Raw genomic sequence first — 27,554 nt, forward strand, 5'->3', positions numbered from 1 at the left:
ACTTTTGGCTGTTAGTCTCCTCACCCGATCGGATAATCCCTTCCTTTGCCTTTAGTGGAGAGTTATTCTCATTACATTCCGCATGGCCTTGGGTGTTAAGCCCTGGGGTACTGCTCTCATTAACCCGATTATCTGCCTCAATTGCAATACTTGAGGTTATTTCCTGGAAGTCTTCTGCTTTTTCAAGCTCATCGCATGCGTTCGGTTGACTGCCCAAAGGGCGCGCAGCCAACATGGAGGCATATGTCTGCCCTGGACATTGTTTAATATCGTGTCCGATTCTCTTGCTTCGCTCACATTTAGACGCTGTACATTCTCTTCTTAGATGACCTACTTGCCTGCATCTGAAGCATACAGGAGGTCTTCCTGGAATGATTACTAAGCCTGGCATTTTAGAAACTTTTATAATGTACGGGATATTTTTTATTCTGGCATCATAATTTAATGTAATAGTCAATCTTTTTTTGTTGGATAATACATGCACACATTCTTTATCTTTTATATTGGATACATTTTCAATACATTCTATTTTACCAAATGATTCAAAGTGCATGCCAACTAATCTATTAGATATTTGGGGGGGCAACCAATGAACTAATATATCTAATTTTCTAGATCTCACAATGGGGATAATTTCACATGTATGGTTATTAACATTAAGCGATTTTAATTTAGCAAATTTTTCTGTCAAAGAAACATGTTTAAATGAAATTATGAAAACATAACTGAACTTTAAGGAGCCAAGGCGCTATACATCGGAACCTCTTACCTTGCCTTTCAAACTTTCGATGATATCCAGTTCTGTATATGGGGCGCCAGAAGGATCACACTTTAGGATGCAGGCCTTGCTCCAATCTAGTTCATCTGGGAGATTCAACGATGAGAGAACATCTGAATTGAAATCCTTCGTTGTACTGGCAGCAGGTGACTGAAAGACGGTCGCTGATGCCTGTTCCATTGTGTTATGTAGATTTGTTACTGTAGAGACTGGGGATGTATCCTTCAGCGATCCAGTAGCCTTGGTAGTTGAAGAGGTATTGCCAGATGAAACATTTCCTTCCGGTAGTTGCTGAAAGCTAGTAGCCTTAATAGGTGAGCTTGTATTAGCAAGTGAAGATTTTTCCGCGATCGACGACATGCTGTATGAAAGCAGACGGTACGTTAAGAGCAGCGTGCCCGCACTGGTAAGGCTTAGCAGCACTAATCCTCTTACGCTCGAACACTAAGGAGCACACAAAAACACGTCTTCGCCGCCACATTCACTGAGTTACACAGGCTGCATTTGATAGAAGAGAAAAAAAATTTTAAAAATATTGCAGTGCCGAGTGAAACGATCCTGAAATTGAGTCAATATTTGATCAATAAATGATCAAAACAGAATCGGCTGGATCATTTGACCTTAATGTTTGTTGTGATATAGTCCATCGCTTTTTAATGTCAATATTAAAATTATTGGCTTTTATACATGCTTCATCGTAAATATCTTTAAATGAAGACTTTGGTGTTTCACGAATGGTATTTAATTGAGCCACAACATAGTCAACAAAATTTAGGGCAATTAAGAGGTCACTGTCAGATTTTTGCATTATTTTAGACAATGGTAAGGTGCACGCAAATATTTTTTGCAAGCTAAATAAAGATATTATAAAACCAAATTCACACTATGAATTATTCAAAAGTTTTGCGTTAGAGGACGAGTCTCTGTCTTCCCAAAAAATGATTGTTTCAAGACTATGAATCACTGCATCATATAATTCCACCATGGTCATGATGGCTTCATGGCTTTCCATCCACCTAGTCGGGCAAAATTGGCGTAGTTTGTCTCTTAGTATCCGGTGTATATTTATCGATGTTGTCAACAAGGACGTCCTGTCTCTTAGGGGTATTGAAATTGTGTACCTTTTCAATTATGCCAACGCAATTTCTTATTTCAGTCACAGATACAGCATTTCCAATTGCCAAATTCAAACTATGTGATACATAATGATATAAAGCTTGTGGATATATAATTGATATGTGAGATTGGACACCATCAAACTTTTCGCTCATTGATGCGGCACCATCGTAACCTTGCTTAAGTAAATATGACAAGTCGATACCTTAAATATTTAAGCTTTCTAATATTTTGTCGGATAAGTTTTTCCTGTAGTGCTTGTTGACGTACAATAAACAATTGACGTACACGTGCTGAAGGGTATTTCCCCTAATAGAAATTCGCTACTTATAACTACATGCGCGATACGGGCAGACTCAAATTTAACGAAGATAAAATTTGATTTTTGAGTCGCGCGTTGAAAATATATGAAAAGATAAAGGGATAGTACAATTTGTAGACCGCGTTACAAACCGAGTTGAGTAACGCGTTATACGAGGGTTACCTGTATATTGTTTTCTATTATTCAGATAGGATCTGAACCAGTCATTAGTAATTCCTCTAATGCCGTATTCAGACATTTACATTAACAATAGATCATGATGAACACAGTCGAAGGCCTTATCGCTTTTTCTGTATTTGTACCCACATCTAAACCCATATTGATTAGTTGCGTAAAAGGATGTGGTATTTAAATAGCTATTTAAGATTTTTTTTTTTTTTTGAAATTAGTTTCAATAACCTTTGAGATTGTGGATAGTGTAGATATTGGTCTGTAATTTTTGATTTCATTGCTGTTACCTCTTTTAAATAGAGGTAGAACTGAAGCAGCCTTTAAGTGTTCTAAATTTATAGTGTTCAAAGAATTTATTAATGATATTTGTAAAGAACTGTAATTTGTATTTAATGATAATGTTTACTTTTTTGACATTTATATTGTCACATCCCATTTTTTAAATCCGATTACGACACTCTTTACCTCAACTTTGTTTACTGCGCGTAGATTCATGGAATTCTTAATCCACGGAAAGTGACTCACATACTTTGTCCTTTCTGAAGAGTCGAAATCACAACTACCATAGTTTGTAAGGTGGTCGTTCATTTTAAGTGCATCGGTGACGTCATTGCCCTCTGGGAATTCGCGCGTTTTTGCCTTGCGTTACCTATTATCATATAAACCATCCTCCATTCTTTACTTTTATCATTCATACAAGAAAGAAATTTCGATAATAGACGATGTTCTTTTGCTTATTTTATTTTTCCTTTAGGTGTTTAGCGAAATTTTTGTAGTCGTGTTCAAAATAAATTGTAGGGATTTTTCCTATGCTTAAGGTAGAGCTTCTCTTTTGCCCTTTTCATATTTTTTGTTCATCTGTTATGCAGTGTGTGTGTGTGTGTGTGTGTGTGTGTGTGTGTGTGTGTGTGTGTGTGTGTGTGTAAACATCCTTTTCTGTAGTAACTCTTTTGTGATATTGCGATTTGCTATCTGCATATTTATTCATTTTGATAAATTCCTCAAAAGCTGATTTGTGACTAATATGTAGCTTTGAAGCAGTTGATAATGTTTTATGTAGTTCTCAAATTTATTATAATTGGTGCCAATTTCGAATTTTTTTTTACTACCTGAGTAGATCACGTCAACGGTTAGGTAAGATAGATTGAACAGTATCGAATGGTGATCTGTTATTTTGCTAAAGTAGATTGCAGAAGATACCTCATAGCCATTCTGTTTCTTATGAATATGTGATCAATACAACTGGCCTAGTGCCCTTCTCTCGTATACCCATCGATGTAAGCAAGAACCCATGAGTAGATACTATATTTTTATATTCTTCAGTTTTAGTATTATTCTTATAAAGCTCCAAATTTATATCCCCCACTAGCATGACATTGTCGTGGTTTAAGGTGTTTAGGACATTATATAGCTGTGATAGAAAGATATCAAGTGGGCCATCGTGTGCACGGTATATATCAAGTATAAATACATTCATTGCTGTGTCGTAAATCATTACAATTTCAGCGCTTTGCATTTTTGATTCAAGTGTATGAAATTTATAAATATTTTTCCTAGCGTATACCACCTGAAACATTATAGTCGCAACAATCATAATACGTGTCGTAATTTGCGAGAGAATAATAAAGATCAACCTCAACTTGTTTGATTGATATTTCACTTAAGACTAGTACATTTATATATGATTGGTTTCTGTGAAAAGTAAAATTAAATTATCAACATTTGACTTTATTGACCTAATATTGACACGATATGTGTTAAAATTCATGGATGAGTTTGTAGTAGTGTCAAAAAAAAAAAAAATTACGGAGGTTAGAAAATATAGTTTTTTACAGTTGCATCAGAATCTAAGCTATTCGTGTCGAATATTAAATCCGTTTAAGTCCTCACTATTCCAGTGCTTCATAGGTAACATTTACATTTACCGCCTTCTTTGACTGTGTTCGTCGAGTTCGTCCGGGGTTTTTATCCGTATCACTTTTGTGTTGTCGTTCTTTCTCATGAATAGTTTACCATCTCTTACCCATACATACTTAAGTGCACCACTTGCTTTCTTTTATTTTGCTTCATAAAGAAGTTGCTTATTGAGTTTGGTCAGGTTTTCGTTTACATAGACTGGCACCAGTTTTAACTGTTCATCAAATCGTTCAGCTGTAATTTCGAGTTTCCTTGCGTCTGTCATCGATTTATTTTTAATATTCTTGCTTTCTAGTTGGATGACAACTTGCTTCATGTCTGTTTTTCTGCTGGTGGGTACTCTCTGGGCGTGCACGATGTCTTCCCTTTTTTACAGCCTGCATCGATATAGTTGCTAGACCAACCAATCTTCCTTGGGTCATTGCTGTTCGCAAATAATTTTTAATTAGTTTAAGGTTAGAAAAACTTCTTTCCGCACTTGCTACGCTAACAGGAATTGTTAACGTATCGACAGCGCCTACCTCAATATGGCCGAATTAACGTCGATATTAAGTTGCGCCGTGAGACAGGCTGCCCGTATGCTACACCCAGGGCCGACCATCTTGGGGATGCAGTGGGTGCAATGCACCCGGGCCCCACGATCGATTGGTCACAGTCGGTACACATTTGCGGAAATGTATGTTTCCGCAAATGGGTTAAGAAAATGTTTTTTTTTTTTTTTTTTTTTTGTTTTTGTTTCCTGTGACAAAATCATTTGCCCGTGAGAGGTTTTAAATACATTTATTTCGAATCCTTTAATTTTTAGCTTTTAAAAATATTTTAGGGCCTCAAAAGGTTTCTTGCACCCGGGTCCTTTAATAGAGAAGTCGGTCCTGGCTACACCCTGTCGACGGAACTGGTGATCGGAGATATATCATTGTGATTACAAACTCCTTAGCAACCCTTCCTGATTGAAGAGTGAAACTGGAGAAGCGGAGCCAATATGAGTTGTGGACTTGGAAATCCCCAAGTAGGATGACCTCACTGCAAAAAGTTAACCTTTAGCAAGAGGAGAGCTAGTTGAAGAAGGGGGAGTGGTTGGAGAGCGATACGAGAGCAAATGAAAAGGGCAGGTTGATTTGGTAATGAAATTTTGAACCAAGTCAGATCAATTGTTTTATGTTCACGGATTTGTAGCCTTTTTCCTTCCCATGTTGGTTCTGGTGAATGCAAAAGTGCCGCCCTTGAGGCGAAAAAACTTGTGTAATCAGTAGTTTGCGATTTGGGAATCTCATAGGAATAGTGATTCTGATTTCCATCACCATAGGTGATCTTGTGCATCTTGATATTTGGCGAAGTTGTTGTGTAAACTTTTTTGGTAAGAATTAGTGTTGGATTATTTGCGTGGATATTTGATGTTTTTTATGTTTGGATTTTTTTAATGGGTTTCTGAACTAATTTTTGAGATTTTCAGTAAAATCGCATTACTTTGGGCTGTGCTTCATTGTATAGATGTCGCGCATAACAATATAATAACCAAGTGGATGTCATTTCGTGCTTGTGCGCATGAAGCCTTGAATTTCATGCTCATTTCAAAGAGTTTTATTATCGCAAATTTAAACTAATTATGAAGAAGAAATTATGTAAGGATTATTCATGTAAAGAATTTGTATAAAGAACTCACAATTGGGCGATTTCGGTTCCGTGAGTTTCGCTATGGTCGAGAAATATAGGAAACACTTTCTTGTTCTGCCAGGTACACACTGGTAAATGACGGAGTTTCAAACCATCACGAAGACAGTAAAAATGAAAGTGCAAATATTCCCATCACCGGTTTCTTCAAGACCTTCCACTTCAAATATACACTTCCAAGATCGAGGAATTAATCACTTCACCACTGTAAATAATTTTTTTTTCGTTTACATTATATTACTATTCTGCCTCCGAATGAATTTAACTCCGATAGGTGTCGCGCATAGCCTTGGAATACAAAAGTCGAAATCATTTTTTACTGTAGAGTAATGGAGACCTCAATTTGAACGCCATATGGCGCAATATCGGTAAGCAGCTGTGTGATAGTCTCCCGATTTAAACCTTTTTAAGGTGGTTAATTGCGAATTACGAAAGTATCTTTAAGCTGTGTAATGTACCTTATCGACTATCCTACAAAGATGATATAATTGATTGTGTGTTCCGTAAATTACCCTAAAAGTGTATGAAAAATATCTCGAAACCCGATCACTGCCATAACCTTCTGACCTACTGTATATACGTGGCGAGTAAGTAGCACAACGAGCTCGAAGATTTTGGAATTTTTTTTCAGTTGGTTATACAAGAAATTTTATACTTCGTTAATCCTTTATCCAAGTCTAAGCAAACAAAGTTTGAGCCTGAAGTATTATCAGGATAGGGGTGACTCGTGGCCAATGTGGTATGACTTCACACCACTTGCCTTAGTATCCCATAATGCAAAGCACATCTCGATGCTGAAGTGACCCTTCCCATAATGCTATGCATTATGGGAAGGGTCACTACCCAGACCGGTTTGAAACCTTTATTAAAGTTTCTTTAGTTTGAGTTGCCCAGTGTATTATACTTGGATAAAGGGCATATGGTTAAGTATATGACTAAGTATATGATTTCTTGTATAACCAAGTGGAAAAAAACAAAAAACTTCCAACATCTACCTCTAATCCCGAGGATTTTAATAATAAGGTGAGTCATCTTTAGGCAACTCTTATAAGAAAGTATGACTTTTGCGTTACTTCAACCTTGTTATCACCTGTGGGTTTAGCTCCCACTGAACATACCTCAATAAAGGTCGAAACCAGTTGGTGACGTGATTCTGCCTAGGTGGCAATACTGTAGCCAATGAAGTTTTAAGTGCGGCTCAGCTGCTGCTGTTACCCCTCTGATGAGATATGAGCAGCTCTGCTCAGTGGTGGGGTGGACCTGCCACTGGGTAGAGCCAATTCTGAGAGTTATCGGTGAGGGGATGAAGGTGTTGCTGAATGTAACAACGCTGAGTTAAAACATCCTTCAGGTCACTTATTTTTTGGAGATCTGGGGATAATCACGTGTTTTTGAAGAGGTAACCACGTACATAATATAGGGAAAGCGATCTGGGTATAGATCATTCCCATAATGCATAGCATTATATATGTCCGCAAGGAGATGTGCTTTACATTATGGGATACTTAGGCAAGTGATGTGAAGTTATACAAGCTTTGCCATGAGTTGCCCCTGCTGTGATAATACAGGGTATTTCAAAGAGAATGACCCGAATTCAAATAATTATATTCAATAATAAAAATGTGGTACAGTTGCAAAATAAATTACCAAGTATGAAGTAATGCCAAATGTTTCACCCACATTAATTACAAATGCTCAATGTGTCCTCCACCTGCTGCATGGACATCAAGCCGATAGCTGAATTCATCCCAAACGCGTCTGAGAGTGTCTTCTGTCAAAGAATTTAGTGCAGCCGTGATTCTGGTTCTGAGCTCATCCAAGTGAGCGGGTAATGGAGGACCATAAACAGTCTTTTACGTATCCTCATAAGAAAAAGTCACAAGGTGTGATGTCTGGAGATCTTGGAGGCCAAGAGTTCATAAGCAAACGTCATCGTAACACACCCAAAACATGGGGGATGGTAAATTCTCGGCTAGCACGACGACTGGGCTTGCGCGAGCTTCGCTGAAAAGCCTCTTGAATTCGGTGCACATTCCTCTCTGAGTTGCGCGGTCGTCCAGGACTCTTTTCCTTATATAAACACCATATTTCTTGAAATTGTCGATACCAGCGACGAATCCTTTTGTCCCGTGGTGGATCAATTACTTAACGTAGTCTAAACGCACGCTGCACCGTAATCATGGACTTAGTCTCACTAAATTCGAGAACACAAAAGCCTTCTGTTGAGTAGACGCTATCTTTTAATTAACTAAGCGTAGCGGCTCTCTGGGCACTAGTAGTGCATCTAGCGGTTGACATAGCATACTCTAGCCCAAGGCCGTTCACCTGGTATAAATCGCATTCATTTACGGTTTGTGGTTGCAGAGATATACAATTTTCAAATCAGGACATTCGTTTTGAAATACCCTGTATCGCAGGCGGAAACTTTGTTTACTTACACTTGAATATAGGATGAACAAAGGATTAACTAACTTAGGAAATGGCGATACGCCACAAAGTCTGTGAGGTAATAGCCGTTGATAACAAAACTATTATAAAGTGCATAAACTCTAACTCTAATAACTACCATTTTTACTGTGCAGGACTGAGTGAAAGTTAGTACAAAATAAATTATCAGGAGACAGAAAGCTGACTTCGGATGAATCCTTTTTCCAAAAACGGAGGCATTTCACTGCTGAACAGCGGTCACAAGCGAATGTGTCACTCAACCATGACACCAGTGCAGCTCGGCATCGTGTTAATTTTAAAATTTGCATGTCACGGAGTCTCTTAACTTGAAGTTATGACAGTGCAACCAGAGAAAGGTTGGACTCAACAGTACATTTTGAATTATTCCATTTCAAAAATCGGAATCTTTCCCTTCAGACGGCCATTTCATTAACATGGGACACTACTGGAGATCGCAACGGACTTATCCGTTTGCAACCGGATTTAACATAACAGGAGGGGGGGAGTGAAAATGAAGTTTCGCATTCAAGCAATAGGTGATGCACAGTTCTGCAAGAGGAGGAGGAGGATAGCGGCTGGCTAGTCGAATAATAGTGCCGTTCAAGCAGTTAACTCTTTTTCCATGTGAGGAATTATGCTGCCTGTTTCTTTATTATGCAACCATGTGGACGGCATAGATTTCGTATTTCATACTCTCTCAAATATTTTCCTTTTATCCTTTAAAATGGTGCAAACTGTAGAAGCGGCAGAGAAATTTATCAGAAAGAACTTTAACTGTGCTCCCCCTTGATGGAAGTTTCACTTTTCTTTGTTTCTTTTGCTCATTTTCTGGCTTTTCAATGTTGCGCCTTTTTGACATTGTTGGAAAAGTGAAAACGTTATAGATAAAAAGAAAACAAAATAAAAAATCAGGTGTAATTGAAGAAAACTAAGAGTAACACACTCGCGTCGCCAAGGCTAATAAGTGACTTAGGTTTGTTCATTATGTCATTACTTACTGCGTAATTCCCCGTACACGTCACTAATTGCCTTCGCCTATTACAATTTAAAATAAAAATTCCAATAGAGAAAATGCGTAAAGATAAATTTGTTAAGCGGGAATTCCTAGAGTGAGAACTACTTGTATTTTTTTTTTTATGGAAAATTGACTTTGAGCGATACATATATTACCCTGGCAACTGGCCAGGGCGTCTGTATACATCCAGCACAATCTGGATACGATGCGTGCTCTTTTGAAAGAACACGGATAAGAAGTGTAGTTTGGCCTTCATGTTCATTAGAATGTGCGATAATCCTTTATACAAAAGAGAAACCTCAACCAGTTTATCTCGCGACCATAGCTAGGTTTCAGTTGCTGATAACAAAAAAACGCAGTTCCTTGTTGCATGCTGGGTAACTGGCCTTTTACTTATATGGAATAGACAAAAAATATAGAAATTATTTTTATTTTTGTTTTCTTCTTTTATTGTACAAGTTTTAATGAGAAGACAAAATAACAGATCCTCGCATACTTTATTCACTTGAATGTTGCATTACCTTCGAAAACTATCATTGTAATAGCCAGGGTGTGTTTTCAAAATATATACCCCTTTGAGCACTTTGTGAAGATGTAAAGAGGGCGCAGCAGGTCAAATTCTTAGTATTCTAATATTTTGAAACTGCTCAGAAGGCGAGGTTGGTTGAGCTCAGAGACAGTAGCATCAATCGGCTCTGATTGGTTATTGTGTCAACCAATCCAGTTTAACGTTGTCATTTGTCATGAGTTGCTGTTTTCGTTTTCTGAGTTTCATCTGTTTTGCTTGCGTCAATTGTGAACTGACGTGGTAGGCTACTTTTTATATATAATATACACATGGACAAGTTTTTAATGTAGAATGTTCGAAAAATATGTATATATATATATTTTTTTCCCATATTTACAATGGGAAACAGTGTTGACGATCTACTGAATGTCCGGTTTTTTGCCAGAACTTTTGTGGATTGCATGACGGTACTCGAAGGAGGTAAGCCTCGTTTTCCTCTTCCAAATTTACTGAGCAAGCACAAAGATGCAAGAACTGAGTAAGAAAAGAAAAGACACTTTTCTTTTCCATAATACAGTAGAGTAGAATGGTTAGCTGTGGATGCGAAGTGCAGTCAAGACTTTTTTGTTGGCCTTGTTTATTATTCTCCAGAGAGAAAGGCGTTTGGAATAATCATGGATATTCTGACCTTAACTATTTGACTGCAGCAGTGCAAAAACATGAGCGCTTCCAATCACATGTTCAGTGATTTTTAAATCTTAATGTGTTTAGAATACAAATTGATATTCTCCTTGACAAAGAAAAATTGAAGTTACTCATCATGATGAACAGGAAAAGAGAAAAATAGAGACATTTTAAAAAGATTAATTGATGTTTTATGTTATTAGGCTAAGCAAGAGCTTCCTTTGATAGGTCACCATGAGGCTGAAAATTCAGCTAATCGAGGAAATTATAGAGAATTCCTAAATGTGCTCCATGAGTATGATCCTCTTTTAAACCGGGTACCAACTTTTAGCGACTGTATGCTTGCGCCTCGAGGGTTTGTATTTTCAGAAAGCTTTAGTTCTAGGCAATTAATATTCAAGTGTCTGGATGATATCGAATATCTGAAATGCAATTCATACTGATTTCAAGTTATATATATATATATATATATATATATATATATATATAACTTGTATATAACTTGTATGTTTTGAGCGTTTTGTACATCCAATGGCTGCATTACAAACAGCTTAAACATGTTTTCTGGAATTGAAAATATGAAAGTGGTTGACAAATGCATGTAGCATAGCCTGCTGGAGCGAACTATTTTTCCATTAAGTGTGTCGTTAGATTTGTCCTACAGTAATTGTTTCTAAATATAGTACAGAGGTTAGAAATTTGTTTACTGTATTTAATGATAGACAAAGCTAATCGTTTCTCTTGTTTGTGCAGTCTAACATCGGTTGAAGTTGGAAAGGTTTTTAGCGGAATAGAGATATTTCTATTCTAGTCTTGTGAAACAACAGACAGTAAATATTTAAATATTCCTTAATAAAAATTAATACCTCTGGGTATTTATTAGACGTTGTTTACCTACAACAAAATAACATCATATGTGAGATTGATAAGACAAAAAAGCCGCTGATACTAAAGAAAAAAAAATAAATGAATGCAGGAATCACGAAACTGTAGATAATTCCTAAAATAATCGTATATTATGCACTCTGTTTGGCATAAAATGTATACTGAGTCTCAGTAAACAAACGAAAATTCTTAGAAAACGGAGCAACATATACACAAACCAGAGAAATACACTTAACTTGTGCAATAAATTTTACGAGGTGATTTTCTGATCCATCAAACCATATTCATTCCTTCCATACTCTCCGTCTCCTCGTAAGAATTTTTTTTTAATTATGCCATCATTAATTCACTTATTCATGTCTAGACTTTACAGGTTCTTGCCGTTCGCTATACCGAACAACTTATAGGACAAACGTATCACAAATGTTAATTATTAATAATTTGTTTCTTAATCTTTTGATTAAGAAACAAATTTCTTAATTCCTTTGATTTCTCATTCACACATGTCTTATAAATGATGGTTCACATATTTTCACCTTTGAAGACATGTATTTCTGAGCCGCTTAACTTGAAGAATTTTTGGTCTTAAATCAATGTCTGAAGCGTCAAAATTTGTAGGTGTTTAAGTGCGATTGAATTCTCCCAATAGAACATCAATCAGCAAATGATGACTGGGAAATCCGAATAGTTCTACGTGGTAATAAATGCTGATTGAATTATACTACTGCTGATTAAAATGGTTGCCATATGGACATGATTAGCTGTATTGCATTCATTTGGATGATCATCCTTCAGATTTCTCGTTATCAACAATTGTAACACTAGCAGCTTGAACCAATGACGGAGATAAGTATAATGTATTAAAATTCATTATGAACACGAACTTCATACAAACGAAATATTTCCATAAACAATTTCTTAACGTTGCTTCATTTTTGTTCCATTATTTTTAACGAATTATCGTCGTCAGTGTCACAACGGATGGATCAAGAAATGTGATCAAGACTTTCTTGTGCAGACATGCGCTGTTTATTTGATGGAGTGACTAGCGCGGGCTGATTTAATCCCGAAGAGAGTGAAGCTGAAAGTGCAACTGTTTTCGCCATGGATGTCTTACAGACCATTCACGTGAAATGTCAAGAATCTCCAAGTTCGAGGACATTTAATAATTTCATTCATTTACTTGATCAGTGATTCTTGTTCATTTGTGAAATGAATAATTTAAGAAAAAGGAGAGTAGGCAAAAACAAACAGAACTAAAGAGAAAAAAAAAGTAGTCCATGTATTGACATTGAACGAAACCGCACCATGTTTGAAAGCAGAGAACCTCTTTTATTTCATTTATGCTACAGGAATGGAGCATCATAACATACCTCAAGGCAAGAATAATAATCAGCAGAACATTTTAAAGGAATTCTTTGAGAAGTACGAATGGTTTTAAATGATGCTATTTAAAATGTTTCCCAGTATCTTTTGGGGATATTTCACCTGTTCCCCTTAATGTTATATAGCATCTTATTTATTTATTTTTTTAAATCAAGCTCTTATGTAAAGAACATCTATTTTTCCATTTTAAAATTTCAGGAAGGTTTATTGTATTGAATTTATTATTCAATAGGAATCGTTTTTCCATTCTAGTGATTTCAGTAATTAAAAATAGCCCTTCAACAACTCTCGAAAAGGCCATATGCTTTCTCAACTGAATGGACACAGTTTCACAATGCTGACACTTCAAAGGCATATTACCTTAAAATATAATCTGTTTTAATCGAGTATGCATTGAGATTTGTCCAAATCACTTTCCTATAAGTATTGAGAAAAAGCATCATATCACATAGTTTACACTTTGTGCAAAGTATGTTATTCAAATATTCATGCCTAGTTGGCAAATGCTAAGAGTAATACGATTTCTTTCTTATAGCAGATGGCAAATGAAAACGAAACTCACTAGCATGTTATCGTTTGAATGAACTCATCTCTCTCCAAATCCTAGTTCAGGAATGCCTCTGTAGCGAAGGTGATGGACACATTATTGGAATAGGATTTCCCCAGCTCATGAGCAGAGTGCTGCACATCATCTGATTAGACAATGCAGTCCTTATATGTGTATTACGAAACACACACACACACAAAAAAAAATCCGAAAGTCATTGTTTTTTCGAATAATGTTATTCAAATATTCTCACAACTTTACAAAATGAACTGCATTTTATTAAATTTCAGAAATTGAAACACCTCACCAGAAATTGCTTACAATCACAATTTGTAATTTACATTTCACACGTAATAAATTGTCTGCAAAGCAGATGAATACAATTCTCATTTCACACTAAATTTAAAAAAACATTGGAACATATGAAATGGTAGTAAAAATGAAAAAAAAAATAAGGAAAACAATAAAACTAATTAACTGAAATTTTATTCATTTAAAAAGTTACTGAAAAAGCCCTCTGATATTTATGATGAAAAAATCTGAAAACTTACATTGAAGTTGGGCATTGCCTCATACTAGCTGCTGCTGTTTTCCAGCTGTCGTTACTTTCTTGTTCTTTTCTACTCTGATGGATTTGAAACATACGATCTTAAAAGGACGAGGGTGGTATGGCTACACTTCAAAACATTTTGGTGGAAACTTGTCCTGGTTACTAGATATTAGTATGTATATAATCAGAGTGATCTGCAATTTTTCATTTTCCTAGTGCTTGTAGGAAAAAACTAAGTTCTTCAAACACCTCTTTGAAACAGCTTTTTGTTCTCTTTTCACAGTCAACTGCATAGCCATCGATTTAATGTAAACATGCGAGGAACCGACCGAATACCATTAAAAAAAAGAAAAAGAAAATCGCAGGTAGTCAGTTACGAATACAGTGTATCCATTCCTTCAAGAGAAGTTTATTTCTAAATTAGCAGCAAAAATTAAGGGAAAAAAATTTTGAGCCATTCAAGTGACTAGAAAATCCATGCTTGATGTCAGCAGGTTCCCAATACCAAAACTTTCTTCAACGCATAGCACTAAAGAATGATTACAAGGGTTCAATTTTTGTGTGATATTAAAACCCATTCGTTCGCACTGTTTTTATAAATTTATGATGAATTTTCCTTCAGTCCACGAAATGATACTTTTAAAACTCAAGTGACACTTGGAAAAGCAGTGCCACTCACTTGGATTAATTATTTTCGAAAAAAAATAATAAACCAATTCACAACGAACACTTTTAAGTTGTGCTTAAAAGGGCGACTTAGATAAATGCATAATATAATTGTACATATCAAGGCAAAATGTTCACCCAGCACTCATTAGCTGTGTTGAATTCTTCAGTCGGTCACCATAAGTTCCTTTCTCGAAAATGTTTTCCCGCACGTTGTGAAAGTGAAAGGGTTCTCATCAGTATGTACTCTTAGATGTCTATTCAGACTCGAACTGTCAGAAGATCTCCTGTAAATTTCACACGAAAAAAGTTTCTCTTTGGTGTGAAAACTTTCGTGTCATTTCAAATGAGACGAGTCGAGAAATTCTTTGTGTGAGATATTGCACGTGAAGGAGTAATCTCTGCTATGCCTTTTCATATGATTTTTAAGATAGCCTTATTCAGAAAATTGTTTACATTTTACACGAAAAAAACTTTTCTGGTACTATTTATGGATCTGTATAGCCGAAAACTAGAGCTAGACACAGTACAAGTGAAAGGTTTCTCAACAATATGAACTCGTAGATGTCTTTCCAAACTCGAAATGTCTTCACTAGAATGCACTTTTTTACATGACCTTTTAAATTTACTCTCTGTGAAAAATTCTTCTTGCAAATTTTGCATGAAAAAGGTTTCTCACTAGTATGCACTCTTAGGTGAGTTTTTAGATTGTAATTCAGTGAAAAATTCTTCTTGCAAATTTCGCATGAAAAAGGTTTCTCACTAGTATGCACTCTTAGGTGAGTTTTTAGATTGGAACTCTGTGAAAAATTCTTCTTGCAAATTTTGCATGAAAAGGGTTTCTCACTAGTATGCACTTTTAGGTGAGTTTTTAGATTGGAAATCTGTGAAAAATTCTTCTTGCAAATTTCGCATGAAAAAGGTTTCTCATTCGTGTGCACTCTTTGGTGAATTTTTAGATTACCTTTCAGTGAAAAATTCTTCATGCAAATTTCGCATGAAAAAGGTTTCTCATTTGTATGCAGACTTAGGTGAATTTTTAGATTACCTTTCAGTGAAAAATTCTTGTTGCAAATTTCGCATGAAAAGGGTTTCTCATTTGTATGCACTCTTAGGTGAATTTTTAGATTACCTCTCAGTGAAAAATTCTTTTTGCAAATTTCGCATGAAAAGGGTTTCTCATTAGTATGCACACTTTGGTGATTTTTTAGATAACATCTCCGAAAAAAATTTTTATGGCAAATTTCGCATGAAAAAGGTCTCTCACCAGTATGCATTCTTCGGTGACTTTTTAGATTGCAACTGTGTGAAAAATTCTTCTTGCAAATTTCGCATGAAAAGGGTTTCTCGTTAGTATGCACTCTTAGGTGAATTTTTAGATTGGAACTCTGTGAAAAATTCTTGTTGCAAATTTTGCATGAAAAGGGTTTCTCTCTAGTATGCACTCTTAGGTGACACTTCAAATTGCCACTATGCAAAAACTTTTTGTTGCAAATTTTGCATAGAAAAGGTTTCTCATCACTGTGAACTCTTTGATGGCATTTCAGATTCGCATGGACGGAAAATTTCTTATTGCAAATTTTACAAAGAAAAGGTTTTTCACCAGTGTGTACTTTTTGATGATTTTTTAGATGCGAACTCAGTAAAAAATTCTTGTTGCAAATTTCGCATGAAAAGGGTTTCTCACCAGTATGCACTCTTAGGTGAGTTTTCAGATTCGAACTGTATGAAAACATCTTGTTGCAAATTTCACATGAAAATGGTTTCTTTTTGAACTGCACTCTTAGATCATTTTTCAGTCTTGAACTGCGTAAAAACATTTTTTTGTCCAAATTTTCTTAGAGATGATTTTTCTGTCTTGAACTGCATGAAAACATTTTGTTCCAAATTTCGCATAAATGGTTTCGTGACTTTTTAAGATTGCAACTTTTTGTTGCAAATTTCACAAAGAAAAGGTTTTTCATCAATGTAAAGCATTTCAGTGTTGAACTGTTTGAAAACTTTTTGTCGTAAATTACACAAAGAAAAGGTGTTTCTCACCGGTGTGCACTTTCAGATGACTCTTTAGACATGGAAAATATCTTTTTGAAAATTTCTCATAGAACAATTTCATTCTTTTCCAGGATAATCTTGTTGAAAATTTCTCATAGAACAATTTCATTCTTTTCCAGGATCAATTTCATTCTTTTCCAGGATAATCTTGTTGAAAATTTCTCATAGAACAATTTCATTCTTTTCCAGGATAATCTTGTTGAAAATTTCTCATAGAACAATTTTATTCTTTTCCATTACATCAATAGAAGAACAAACCTTTTCACTGTAAAGAGAAATTAGAGGTAATAGCATTTATGTCTTTTTTAATTTAGATTAGACATTGCATAAGTCAGTTTAATAGAGAATTACAACTGCTATTATGAACTTCTTTTGTTAAACTGATATAATTGAATGCTGATTTTCTAATAAATTCAAAAAAATCGTGAAAATATTTAGATCTTTCTCTATATGGAAATATTTAGAACATGGGAAAATTATAAATTGAAAAAAATCCTGATGATTGGACTGATATAATAGAAATGTTCCTAGAAATGTTCCTCATCCTCGAGAGTAAAAAAAATAGAGATATAAACTCATAACAAGTGTCCCCCTCCTCTTTTAAATTGAAAGAAATCGTTTCTCTTTTAAATTGAAAGAAATCGTTTTAACTCTATATGGAAATATTTAGAAGATGGGAAAATTGCATCGTTTATTATTAAATATTAATAGAGAAAAAATGACAATTTCACTTACCCCCATAGGCCTGCTGACTTACTGTGTAGTGTTTAATAGAGAACATAAAGTATCACGGCTGCATAGAAAAATGCAACTGCTGTCATGAGGACTCTTGTAGTATGCTCTCTTCTTAGGTGACTTTTCAGATCCGTGAAAATTTCTTGTTGCAAATTTCTCATGAAAGGTTTCTCACCGGTATGCACTCTTAGATGATGAATTTTCAGATTCGAACTCTTTGAAAACGCCTTGGTGCAAATTTCGCATGAAAAAGGTTTCTCACCAGTATGCACTCTTAGATGACATTTCAAACTCGAACTGTATGAAAACATCTTGTTGCATATTTTGCATGAAAAGGGTTTCTCACCAGTATGCACTCTTACATGTTTTTTCAAACTGCTACTGTGTAAAAACATCTTGTTGCAAATTTCACATGAAAAGGGTATCTTACCAGTATGCACTCCTATGTGACTTTTTAGATTGGAACTTCGTGAAAACATCTTGTTACAAATTTTGCATGAGAAGGGTTTCTCACCAGTATGCACTCTTAGGTGACTTTTCAGATCGTAACAATATAAAAATTTTTTGTTGCAAATTTTGCATAGAAAAGGTCTCTCACTACTGTGAATTCTTAGATGATGACATTTCATATTTGAACTGTTTGAAAATTTCTTGTTGCAAATTTCACAAAGAAAAGCTTTCTCATCAGTGTGGAGTTTTAGATGATTTTTTAGATGTGAATTCTTTGCAAAATTCTTGTTGCAAATTTCGCATGAAAAGGGTTTCACACCAGTATGCATTCTGAGATGACTTTTTAGATATGAATCCCGTGAAAATTTTTTGTTGCAAATTTCACAAAGAAAAAGTTTCTCACCAGACTCAGTGTGTAGTTTTAGATGACTTTTTAGATATGAATACATTGCAAAATTCTTGTTGCAAATTTCGCATGAAAAGGGTTTCTCACCAGTATGCAATCTGAGGTGAATTTTCAGATTGCCACTCTGTGAAAACATCTTGTTGCAAATTTCGCACGAAAAGGGTTTCTCACCAGTATGCACTTTGAGGTGACTTTTCAGATTGCCACTCTGTGAAAACATCTTATTGCAAATATCACATGAAAAGGGTTTCTCACCGGTATGCACTCTTATGTGACATCTTAGTTGTGAATTCTTTGCAAAATTCTTGTTGCAAATTTCACATGAAAAGGGTTTCTCACCAGGCTCAGTGTGTAGTTTTAGATGACATTTTAGATTTGAATTCGTTGCAAAATTCTTGTTGCAAAATTCGCATGAAAAGGGTTTCTCACCAGTATGCAATCTGAGGTGACTTTTCAGATTGCCACTATGTGAAAACATCTTGTTGCAAATTTCGCATGAAAAGGGTTTCTCACCAGTATGCACTCTGAGGTGAGTTTTCAGAATTCCACTCTGTGAAAACATCTTATTGCAAATATCACATGAAAAGGGTTTCTCGCCAGTATGCACTCTTATGTGATTTTTTAGATGTGAATTGTTTGCAAAATTCTCTTTGCAAATATCACATGAAAAGAGTTTCTCACCAGTATGCACTCTTATGTGACTTTTTAGATGTGAATTGTTTGCAAAATTCTTTTTGCAAATATCACATGAAAAGGGTTTCTCACCAGTATGCACACTGAGATGACGTTTTAGAGAGTGACTCGTTGAAAATTTTTTGCTGCAAATTTCACAAAGAAAAGGTTTATTGTGTAGTCTTAGATGACTTTTTAGATGCGAACTCTTTTCAAAATTCTTGTTGCAATTTTCGCATGAAAAGGGTTTCTCACTAGTATGCACTGTTACATAACTTTTCAGATCGAAGAATTTCTTTTAACACATTTCGATTGCAAACAAATAATCTTCTTTAGTTTGCCGCTTGATGTGGTTTTTATTATTGGGAATATTGTTCGCCACGTGTTTTGTAAGAAAAAATTTTCTTCAGTGAGTGCATGAAGATCTTTGTGCGTTTGTAAGTATAATAATTAAAAGGATTTTTAGTGTGAGATCTGAGATGCTTTTTAAAGCTTTGTGTATAGCCATATGATTTCCTACAAATTCCATATTCAAACGACTTCTCTTTCCTGTGAATCCTTCTGATGTGAAACAAAAGCTTTAGTTTATCATAAAAGGCTGTCATATATTTATCATTTATGAGATGAAAGGTTTCTCCTGCAAGGGCACAAAAACTCTTTTGTGTTATAGTTTCTGAGAGAAAGAGAGCAAATGTCTTGTGGAATATTTTGATTGAAAAGGCCTCTCATTCGTGTCAATAGCGAAATGTGTTTAAAGAAAGGCCTTTGAAGGAAATGATTTGCCACTTCATTCAGAGGAAACTGGGTTTCTCCACTAGGAACTTTGCACATGGTTTTGTGGTCTGTTGTATTTGTGTTCTCTATGTCTGGTAATTTAATCGGGAAAAGTTTGTAGTGTCAACTTTCTGAAATGAACCTCAAGAGAACTAAAATAGGAAACTTTTTTACATTTGGAAAAATGAAAATGTTTCCCAGTATCATCCAGCTTTATGTCTTTGAAGACAGGATTGTAAGTGATGTTTTATTGCATTTTTCGGAATTGAAACGGTGTCTGATGTGAAGCACAAGTTTGTATATCTTCAAATAATCTCAGCTGGAAAACAGTCTGTCGCATATTTCACATGTCAACAGATTTTCATTGCAGTTCACTGTACACTTGTGCCTCTTCAGGCGTGTAAACGAGGAAAAGGTCTTGGTGTGATTTTCACATAAAAATAGCTTCTCGTCTGAGTGCATTTTGAGATGCTCCCGAAGATTTACTGAATCAAAGAAATTCTTCTGAAATGTCGTACAGAAGAAACATTTTCCCTTCTTCCACGTGCATTTTCTGGTGCCCTTTTATGCTTTCATGACGATGAAAGTTTTTCCTATATTTTTAGCATGGCTGTTTACCTCTGAAGTCTATTATTGTTTGAATGTTGTGATTTGTCTCGTGCGTTTTAAGTTGATCTGATCGCTTAAAAGGATTTTTGGAATACTTTGCACATACTTTTTTTTTTATCTGACTGATTATTGTGCTTTTTCTGATGTCAAGTAATACTCTGAAATACGAACTGTGTCTTGGATGACGCACAAACGAAATACTTTTCCCGATTTTCTTCTCAGTTAAGATATTTTAATACGAAATGCGACTAATCCGTTTTTGTAGGAGGAGATTTACTCATTGTTTTTTGAATTTGGGTCGTCAATTCCATTCTTATTTGATGATTTTCCGTTACGCTACTAGAAGAGTAACCTCTTCGGAAATATTTGATTCTTATATCGCAAATCCAGCATGAAATGTTTACTACAACATAATAGTCTTATACAATATGATTTATTAGCTTGGTTTTAAATGCATTTGTAAGCAAAATGTCGAATGGCAGTAAACCTATTCACAATCTGCAAAGAGAAATCACGTAATTAATGCTAATTTCTCAACATATTAACTAATATTTAATCGCAATTAATATATGAAATTTACTCTAGAAATTTAATATTTGTGATGAATAGTGAAAACAAAACTAACGGTAAAACTTTCAATGGAAAATAACAGTATTATCACTCTTAAAATGATGATTGTGTAAAGAAACCTGAAACGCATCATCACAGAATAATAAGCTAAGCAGAGAGCCATGGGGCTGTATTATATTCTGAAGTTGAACATACAGTCAGGAATAACTCTGAGAATGAAGTTGGATATGAACGTATTTCTTGCAAACATGGAAACTGCGAAATAAAGGTCAAAGTTTAAAAATGGCTTTTCAAGCCAGGAGCGAATTTCTTAACAATACCATTTTATTCAGTTGGTTGTGTGTCAATTATTATTAGACGAACAATTGTGATTTACAGCTGTAGAGAGCATGAACACCCATTCTTCTGTTGATATTGTACTCTGTTCTTATTTCTTTGGATTTACTTTTCTACATCATTCTAAGTGATAAACTCTGTGGATATGCAGTGATTCCTCCTCCAGATCACCCTCTTTCTGGCTTTTCTCTTACGACTAATGTAAACACTTCTTCTAAGGTGTATTTCGGCTGTGTTCTTCTTATCTCAGGTTTCTCTCCTTCCAACACCTCTATAATCCATTCATTGTCTCCATTCATATGTTCCACAAGATGACTGTCTTCAATACTCGATTGTTCTATTTCTTACAAAATTTATTCGTTAGTTTTCTTTTCTCCATGTCTTTACTAATCTTACTTGCATTAAATAATTTTTTCTTTAATACTTATTTTGCCATTGTAATTCTTCTTATTGGTATTTTCAGCGTACATCTTCGGTCATCTTGGATAATTCCTCCAAGATATGAGCGATATTACTTGGTTACCTGTGATGTTATTTTTACCTGGAATGACAATTATTTCATATTCCTTTTTATTTATTTATTTTTGACACAGTTACCATTATTTTAGTTTTTGTATTACTTTATAGAGTTAATGATGAGATGAAACCTCATCCACTCTCTTTAACAACTATTTTAAATCCTGTCGATTCTCAGCTAATACAGCTACAACTTTCCTAGAAATCGAATACTTATCTATAACCCTAATCTATCAAACGGGAATCTGGTAAGACGAAATCCAGCAGACGCTACACAATAATTCTTACAATTTCAGCAGGCATTTCATCTGTTGCACACATCAGTGTTACAGATAGAAAATTCATTAGTCTCTCTTTAAATTTCTTCATGTGGTTCTGTGGTGCATGATTTCTTGTTCGGAAAGTTCACTATTCATGATTTCTTCACAGTATGTCTTCAAAAAATTCCTTCTTACTCTCTCACTTTCTACTATCTATCTGTTAAAAAAGAGGAAAGTTACCAGTAACTTTCCTCTCTTTTTTTTTTTTTATCTCGTCCTCCTTTACTTTTTTTTGTTTCGGGACAGACAGGTGTGAGCAGCAATTATTCGATATTGCTTATCACCATTTTTTCTCATTTTAGTTTATATTTAACTTCTTTATGTTACTTTGTCCACTTCTCCTTTGCTGTTTCTTTGAAGCTTTCCTCAATTTTGCTTCGTAGTCTTCATTAGTGTTCCTTGCTTTACTTAATTTTGCTTCGTAGTCTTCGTCAGTGTTCCTTGCTTTCCACAATTTTCTTTTACTTGCCTTTATATCGTTCTTCTGTTAACTGAAGTAATTTATTTGTAGTAATAAGGGATTCACAGTGGTAATTTTGTAAATCTTAACACTTTTTGTGCTGATCTTTTATTTATTTCTATAGGTTTTGAATAATGCAAGAGGAAACTAAATATAATTTATTACTTCATTATATTTCGCTCAATATATCAAAAACTTCGTTCGGGGAGAAGACAGAAAAACTGGTAAAAACATTTAATATTCTCAATACAAGAATGATTCGTACAGCATACGTATAACATCGCAGCTATCCAAGAGAAGGAAACACTAATATAGATCAGAGGCCTAGGAATAGATACATAATTAATTAAGAAATATTAATAAATTCGTTTAGAAAAATATAATAAACTCCTTTATTAGATATAATTACATAAAACATTAAAAATTACAATCAATTAACAGAAATCACTTCTCGCAACTTAGAAACAGGCATACAGTCTTTCCAATTAAGATTAGGACGGTGGCATAGAGCTTCGCTTAATCAAAAAAATAGACAATCAAATTTCAACCTACTCTTGTTTAGCATCTTTTTACGGTTCCAGTGAACTCCGTATCTAGTGTTGACTGCATGACAAGGCCTGAACCTTCAAAATATCTTATATAAGCATGATGGTCTTCAAATTCTAATATTACCGAAACGGCCAATCTGTCCATAGCAGCAAATATGACAAGAACAGGGTGTTTCTTAAACACTAGGCAACGATAAAGGTGATAAAATATCTTTGATAGGTTGTACAAAAAATACAACTTTCTGGCTAATTGTTTGCACAAACTATATCTGTGAAAGTTCCTTGCTGCTAGTTCAGATGTTCCTTTAAGGAAGGCAATGAGGATCCTTTTAACATTAGATTTGTAATCTGGGAAGGGGATGATAAACGTCAAATAATTTCTCTATCAAGGGTTCACTGTATCTATTAAGTAATAGTGTTTCCTACTAGTGGATAGATGCTATCAACCCACGTGATATTATATGCATTATGCACGACTCATACTTGTATTCAGAATTTAAATATTACCAGCTTTTCTGTCTTCTCCCTGAATGGGAAAAAAAAAAAAATGTACATCGAAATATTTAACACGTATGTCTCTATTAAACAATTTGCAAGTTAATTTTATTTATTTCCTTGATGACGTCGTCTTGTTCACTGTTATTTGCATGCAATCTCTTTTTAAAATTCTTTTTTTTTTATATATGGGTTGCAGTGTTTCAATATTCTATTTTATTCTCTGCTTATTCAATGTATTTTCTCACTTTCTTTATATTTTGCAATAACTAATGTTTAGTCACTCTCTATTTCAGCTCCTGGGTGACTATAGTATGATCTGAGTTGGTTTTTGTATCAATTCTTGACCAGTATGTAATTAATCTGTTTTCGTGGAACATCTCTTGGCGATTTTCATGTACAGCTTCTTCGTTTCGGTATTTCAAAAAGCGTACTGCCAACTAAAAGGTCATATTATTTATAGAAAAATAAAAGTCGTTCTTCCTCTTGCATTTTTTAAAATCCTTTTATTTCACATTCAGTGTCCTCTCCAACCACCCCATAAAAACGATAGCAACCAACAATTTCAGTGTACAGAGGAATAAATAAGCATGTTGCGAGGACCACTTACATTCTGTAAAATGTACAAGTATTCTGAGATTCGAAGATGATTCGTACGAATCCACGAACGAATCATCGCACTATGACCAAAAAGTATACTGTAAAAAAAAGAGTTCCGTTAGAAACCTTTATATGTTAAAAAAAAAAAAATCAGCTAACTCCTTTATATTCCCGTAGAAGGCGAGTAGGCGAGGCCATTTAGTCCTATCTAACTTTGCAGATTGAGTGGGCAGTTCAATCTCCACTGGTACCAATCAGAGATAGATGGCCCAAGGCTATCACTAATTAAACGGTAAACAGTGAAGAGAGACGGCTCAAATGTGCCGCCATCTCGTGGTCCGTAACACAATATATTTAATGTCTGAAATAATGTGGGTTCTACGGTCGATTTTCTTGAGTTTACGGGACGAAAAACCCGAGTTTCCGGGAGGAAAAACCCGCTTGCCCGTGCCAGAGATCGACTAACACGGGATCCGGTCGAAAAAAGGCTTAGAAAAATTTCCTCTAGTTGCCGACAAGACTCGAAACCAAGTCTTCCTTCGTGCGGCCAAGCGCCGTGGTGTTTGCGCACCACGGATAATAATGAACACAGATTAAATCTAATCTGTGTTCATTAGTGGGCTGCATGTGGTGTTGCAATTATATTCCCCTTTCCCCATGCTGTTTATCATGTAGCTCCTACCTAGGAAAAGGTGGAGAGACAATTTGAATTGAAACCAGAAATAAATGCTTGTATACAAATAAAAAGTGTTCTAACGCATTTAATAAAAGCAGAGACATGAGGTCAAACCACAATAAAGATGGTCCATTTGGCATTTCACATGGATGAGGATCTTCGTGAATGTTGCTCAATGGGAGAAAAATCAAAACTCGATTGTGGTTTGAAATGCCGACAGGACAAGCAACTTGAATAGTACAGTAAAAAGGTTTACTAGTGAGGAAGAGGACTGCCTGCTATTCGGAAATTCATGTGAACCACAGCAAGCATTGGAGAGCTATGGGAAAGGCATTTGCATTCAATGTACAAGACCGCCCGAAGCGGGGAAAAGTTTGATTCCAGTCACCGAGCAGAATTGAACGGTTGACGGTACGTAACGTACACATGAAATGCTCTGTATGACAGCTGCATTAGCTGTGATTGAACAGTTTTAAGGCCGATGTTCTTTAAGATAAATGATGTTCTCTGTTTACGGAATTAAGATAAACACACACAAAAAAAAATTAAGAAATGGTGACAATGACAAAAGAACAAAGGACGATAGCCAAATAGAGAGATAACGCACGATTGGATTTAACTGAAGTCTGCAAACTCTTACCATCTAAAGATGTTAAGGGATTCAACAACTTAAATTATAAAGATAATAAGGAAGTGCATAATTTCTAACTAATCAAGGATTGCTGTTAGTTGGACTTTTCATTAAATATTAGTATATTAGTCAAGTTTTTCACAAAATCAACTTCCGAAAAGTATTGTACCAGAAGATACCTCGAACAGATGAGATTGAAGGACACCAAGTGGGTATTTAGAAAGTCAACTGATTAGTAATAGTTGTTTTCTTTACTTAGGCACAATACTTTTATTATCAACTGTTTTATTATTTATTCGTATGAAGTACGAAAAAAAACACGAAAGTTTTTTTTTATTGTGAAGGATCGGAAAAGACAAACAGGCACATTTCACTTCAGAATTATGTTTATCCTCTGATATTTATAACATTTTGTCTTTGTATATAAAGGTATACACGAACCAGAATGTTATTATCAAAGTTTAGAATATTCTAAAGATTAATGCCGTATACTCTAGTTAGCTGTATAATATTATAATAGATTACCGTATAATACAGTATTATAATATAATTTTTACTTGTAGATAATAAAATATAATTGCGAATTCAAAAGTTGTATGCTTATCGCATATATCGGAGCATTGCGAAAAATGTCACTATTTCAATGGTTATGTAATCGTTGCAGAAATCCACGAATTCCAATTATTAACATGATAGTGAATTTCAAATACTGGTGGATTAAGAGAAACGTTTAGCAAATTAAGCTATCCAATAACAACTCTTAAAGAGAAAATTATACAGTACTAGGTTTCACCCGTTTCTGACAGTGGTGATTTGATAAACCCTCAGAATTTACTCATAACTTCGAAGTCCGGAGATTCTTCCATCTACTTTTGATATATGGAACAATGCTGAAACATTTCACCAGATGCAGGCGTTTGAAACTTTTCTAAAGATGAATAATGACTACTTTATCTCCACTACTCAACACATTTTGAAGCATCCAAATAACCATCTCAACCGTTTTGCTAATTTAGTTACAGGCTTCTCTGAATTTCTTTTTCCTATCAGCCACCAACTATACATCTGTAATCTGATCAATATCCAGAAGTGAAATTCAATTAATATAATATACAGGTTGAACCCTTTTCATCCGAAAGTTCAAAAATCCACATTGATAGATCAGCCATCGTAATGTATAAAGTGTATAATAATTAAAAATGTATAATTTTTAATTACTCTTGTATAAAGAGTAATTAAAAAGTTGGTCGCAAAGGGCTTTGCGACCGACCAACCACCCACTGTTCACCAACTTAAACTCTGACTGCACACCACCACCATACATTACTATTTTGATTTCTCTCTGACAACCATCTTCCTATCCATTTCACCAAACACCCAATCCATTCTGTGTACACAAATATAATGCCCACCCTAACATACCATATTCTGATATCACAATTTTTGAATTCGGTCTTTAATCGGATATTCAAAACATAAATCCCCTCTTCACTAAAAGTCTAATTTTCAACATCTGGTAAGGATTTCTCTTTAAATAATGGTAATACCTCACTTTCCTTCCACTCTACCAGATCTAACACGTAAATTGCACATCATAGTCAAAGGGAAGATTAGGCGATAAGCCATCAGGTGCAAAATGTCAAATCGCAGAATTCCAATTGAGATTTTGCAATATTGCATGCGTCTCTGGTTCCTCTATTTCCTACTGGTCGTTTCTCAAAGCTCACAAATATGTGTCACATCGGGAAATGAATCAGCTGCAACCTGATAAAAAACATTCGCAAAATATCAACACTCCCGAATGCAATTATTTCTTTGGTTCGGTTACCCTCATACCAGCAGCATTTCTTAAATATATGCTTTCATAATATCATTTCCTCTTACCCATAAGAAAGATAACAATATTTGGAATTCCCTTTGCCCTGCGTAGATAATTGTACCTCATAATTTCTCTTGTATTCCTAACCAGGTTGGTAATCATTCATGCCTGTACTGCTTTATTAACTATATGAATTAGCAAAAGAATTTAAAATCAAAATA

At 35.0% G+C, this 27,554-nt stretch overlaps 2 protein-coding genes across 2 annotated transcripts; both read right to left on the reverse strand.

Annotated features, from left to right (window-relative positions):
- Positions 1–15,152: 15,152 nt before the first annotated feature.
- LOC150092116 (uncharacterized) lies at positions 15,153–16,484 on the reverse strand. Its single transcript, XM_090415294.1, has 2 exons — positions 16,352–16,484; positions 15,153–16,276 (listed from the first exon to the last, which is right to left on the reverse strand). The coding sequence occupies exons 1-2, from the start codon at positions 16,482–16,484 to the stop codon at positions 15,153–15,155; spliced, it is 1,257 nt and encodes a 418-aa protein (XP_090271420.1).
- Positions 16,485–17,483: 999 nt separating this feature from the next.
- Positions 17,484–19,243, reverse strand: LOC150092117 (uncharacterized; the record flags this gene model as incomplete). Its single annotated transcript, XM_090415295.1, has 1 exon — positions 17,484–19,243. A coding segment is annotated over one exon (1,760 nt), but the record flags the coding sequence as incomplete, so codon positions are not given.
- Between the last annotated feature and the right edge of the window lie 8,311 nt (positions 19,244–27,554).

This window comes from Typopeltis vanoorti, unplaced genomic scaffold (assembly GCF_054136105.1).
Source record: "Typopeltis vanoorti isolate ZY-2024b unplaced genomic scaffold, IOZ_Tvanoo_1.0 HiC_scaffold_591, whole genome shotgun sequence".
In the NCBI taxonomy this organism is placed as follows: domain Eukaryota; kingdom Metazoa; phylum Arthropoda; class Arachnida; order Uropygi; family Thelyphonidae; genus Typopeltis; species Typopeltis vanoorti.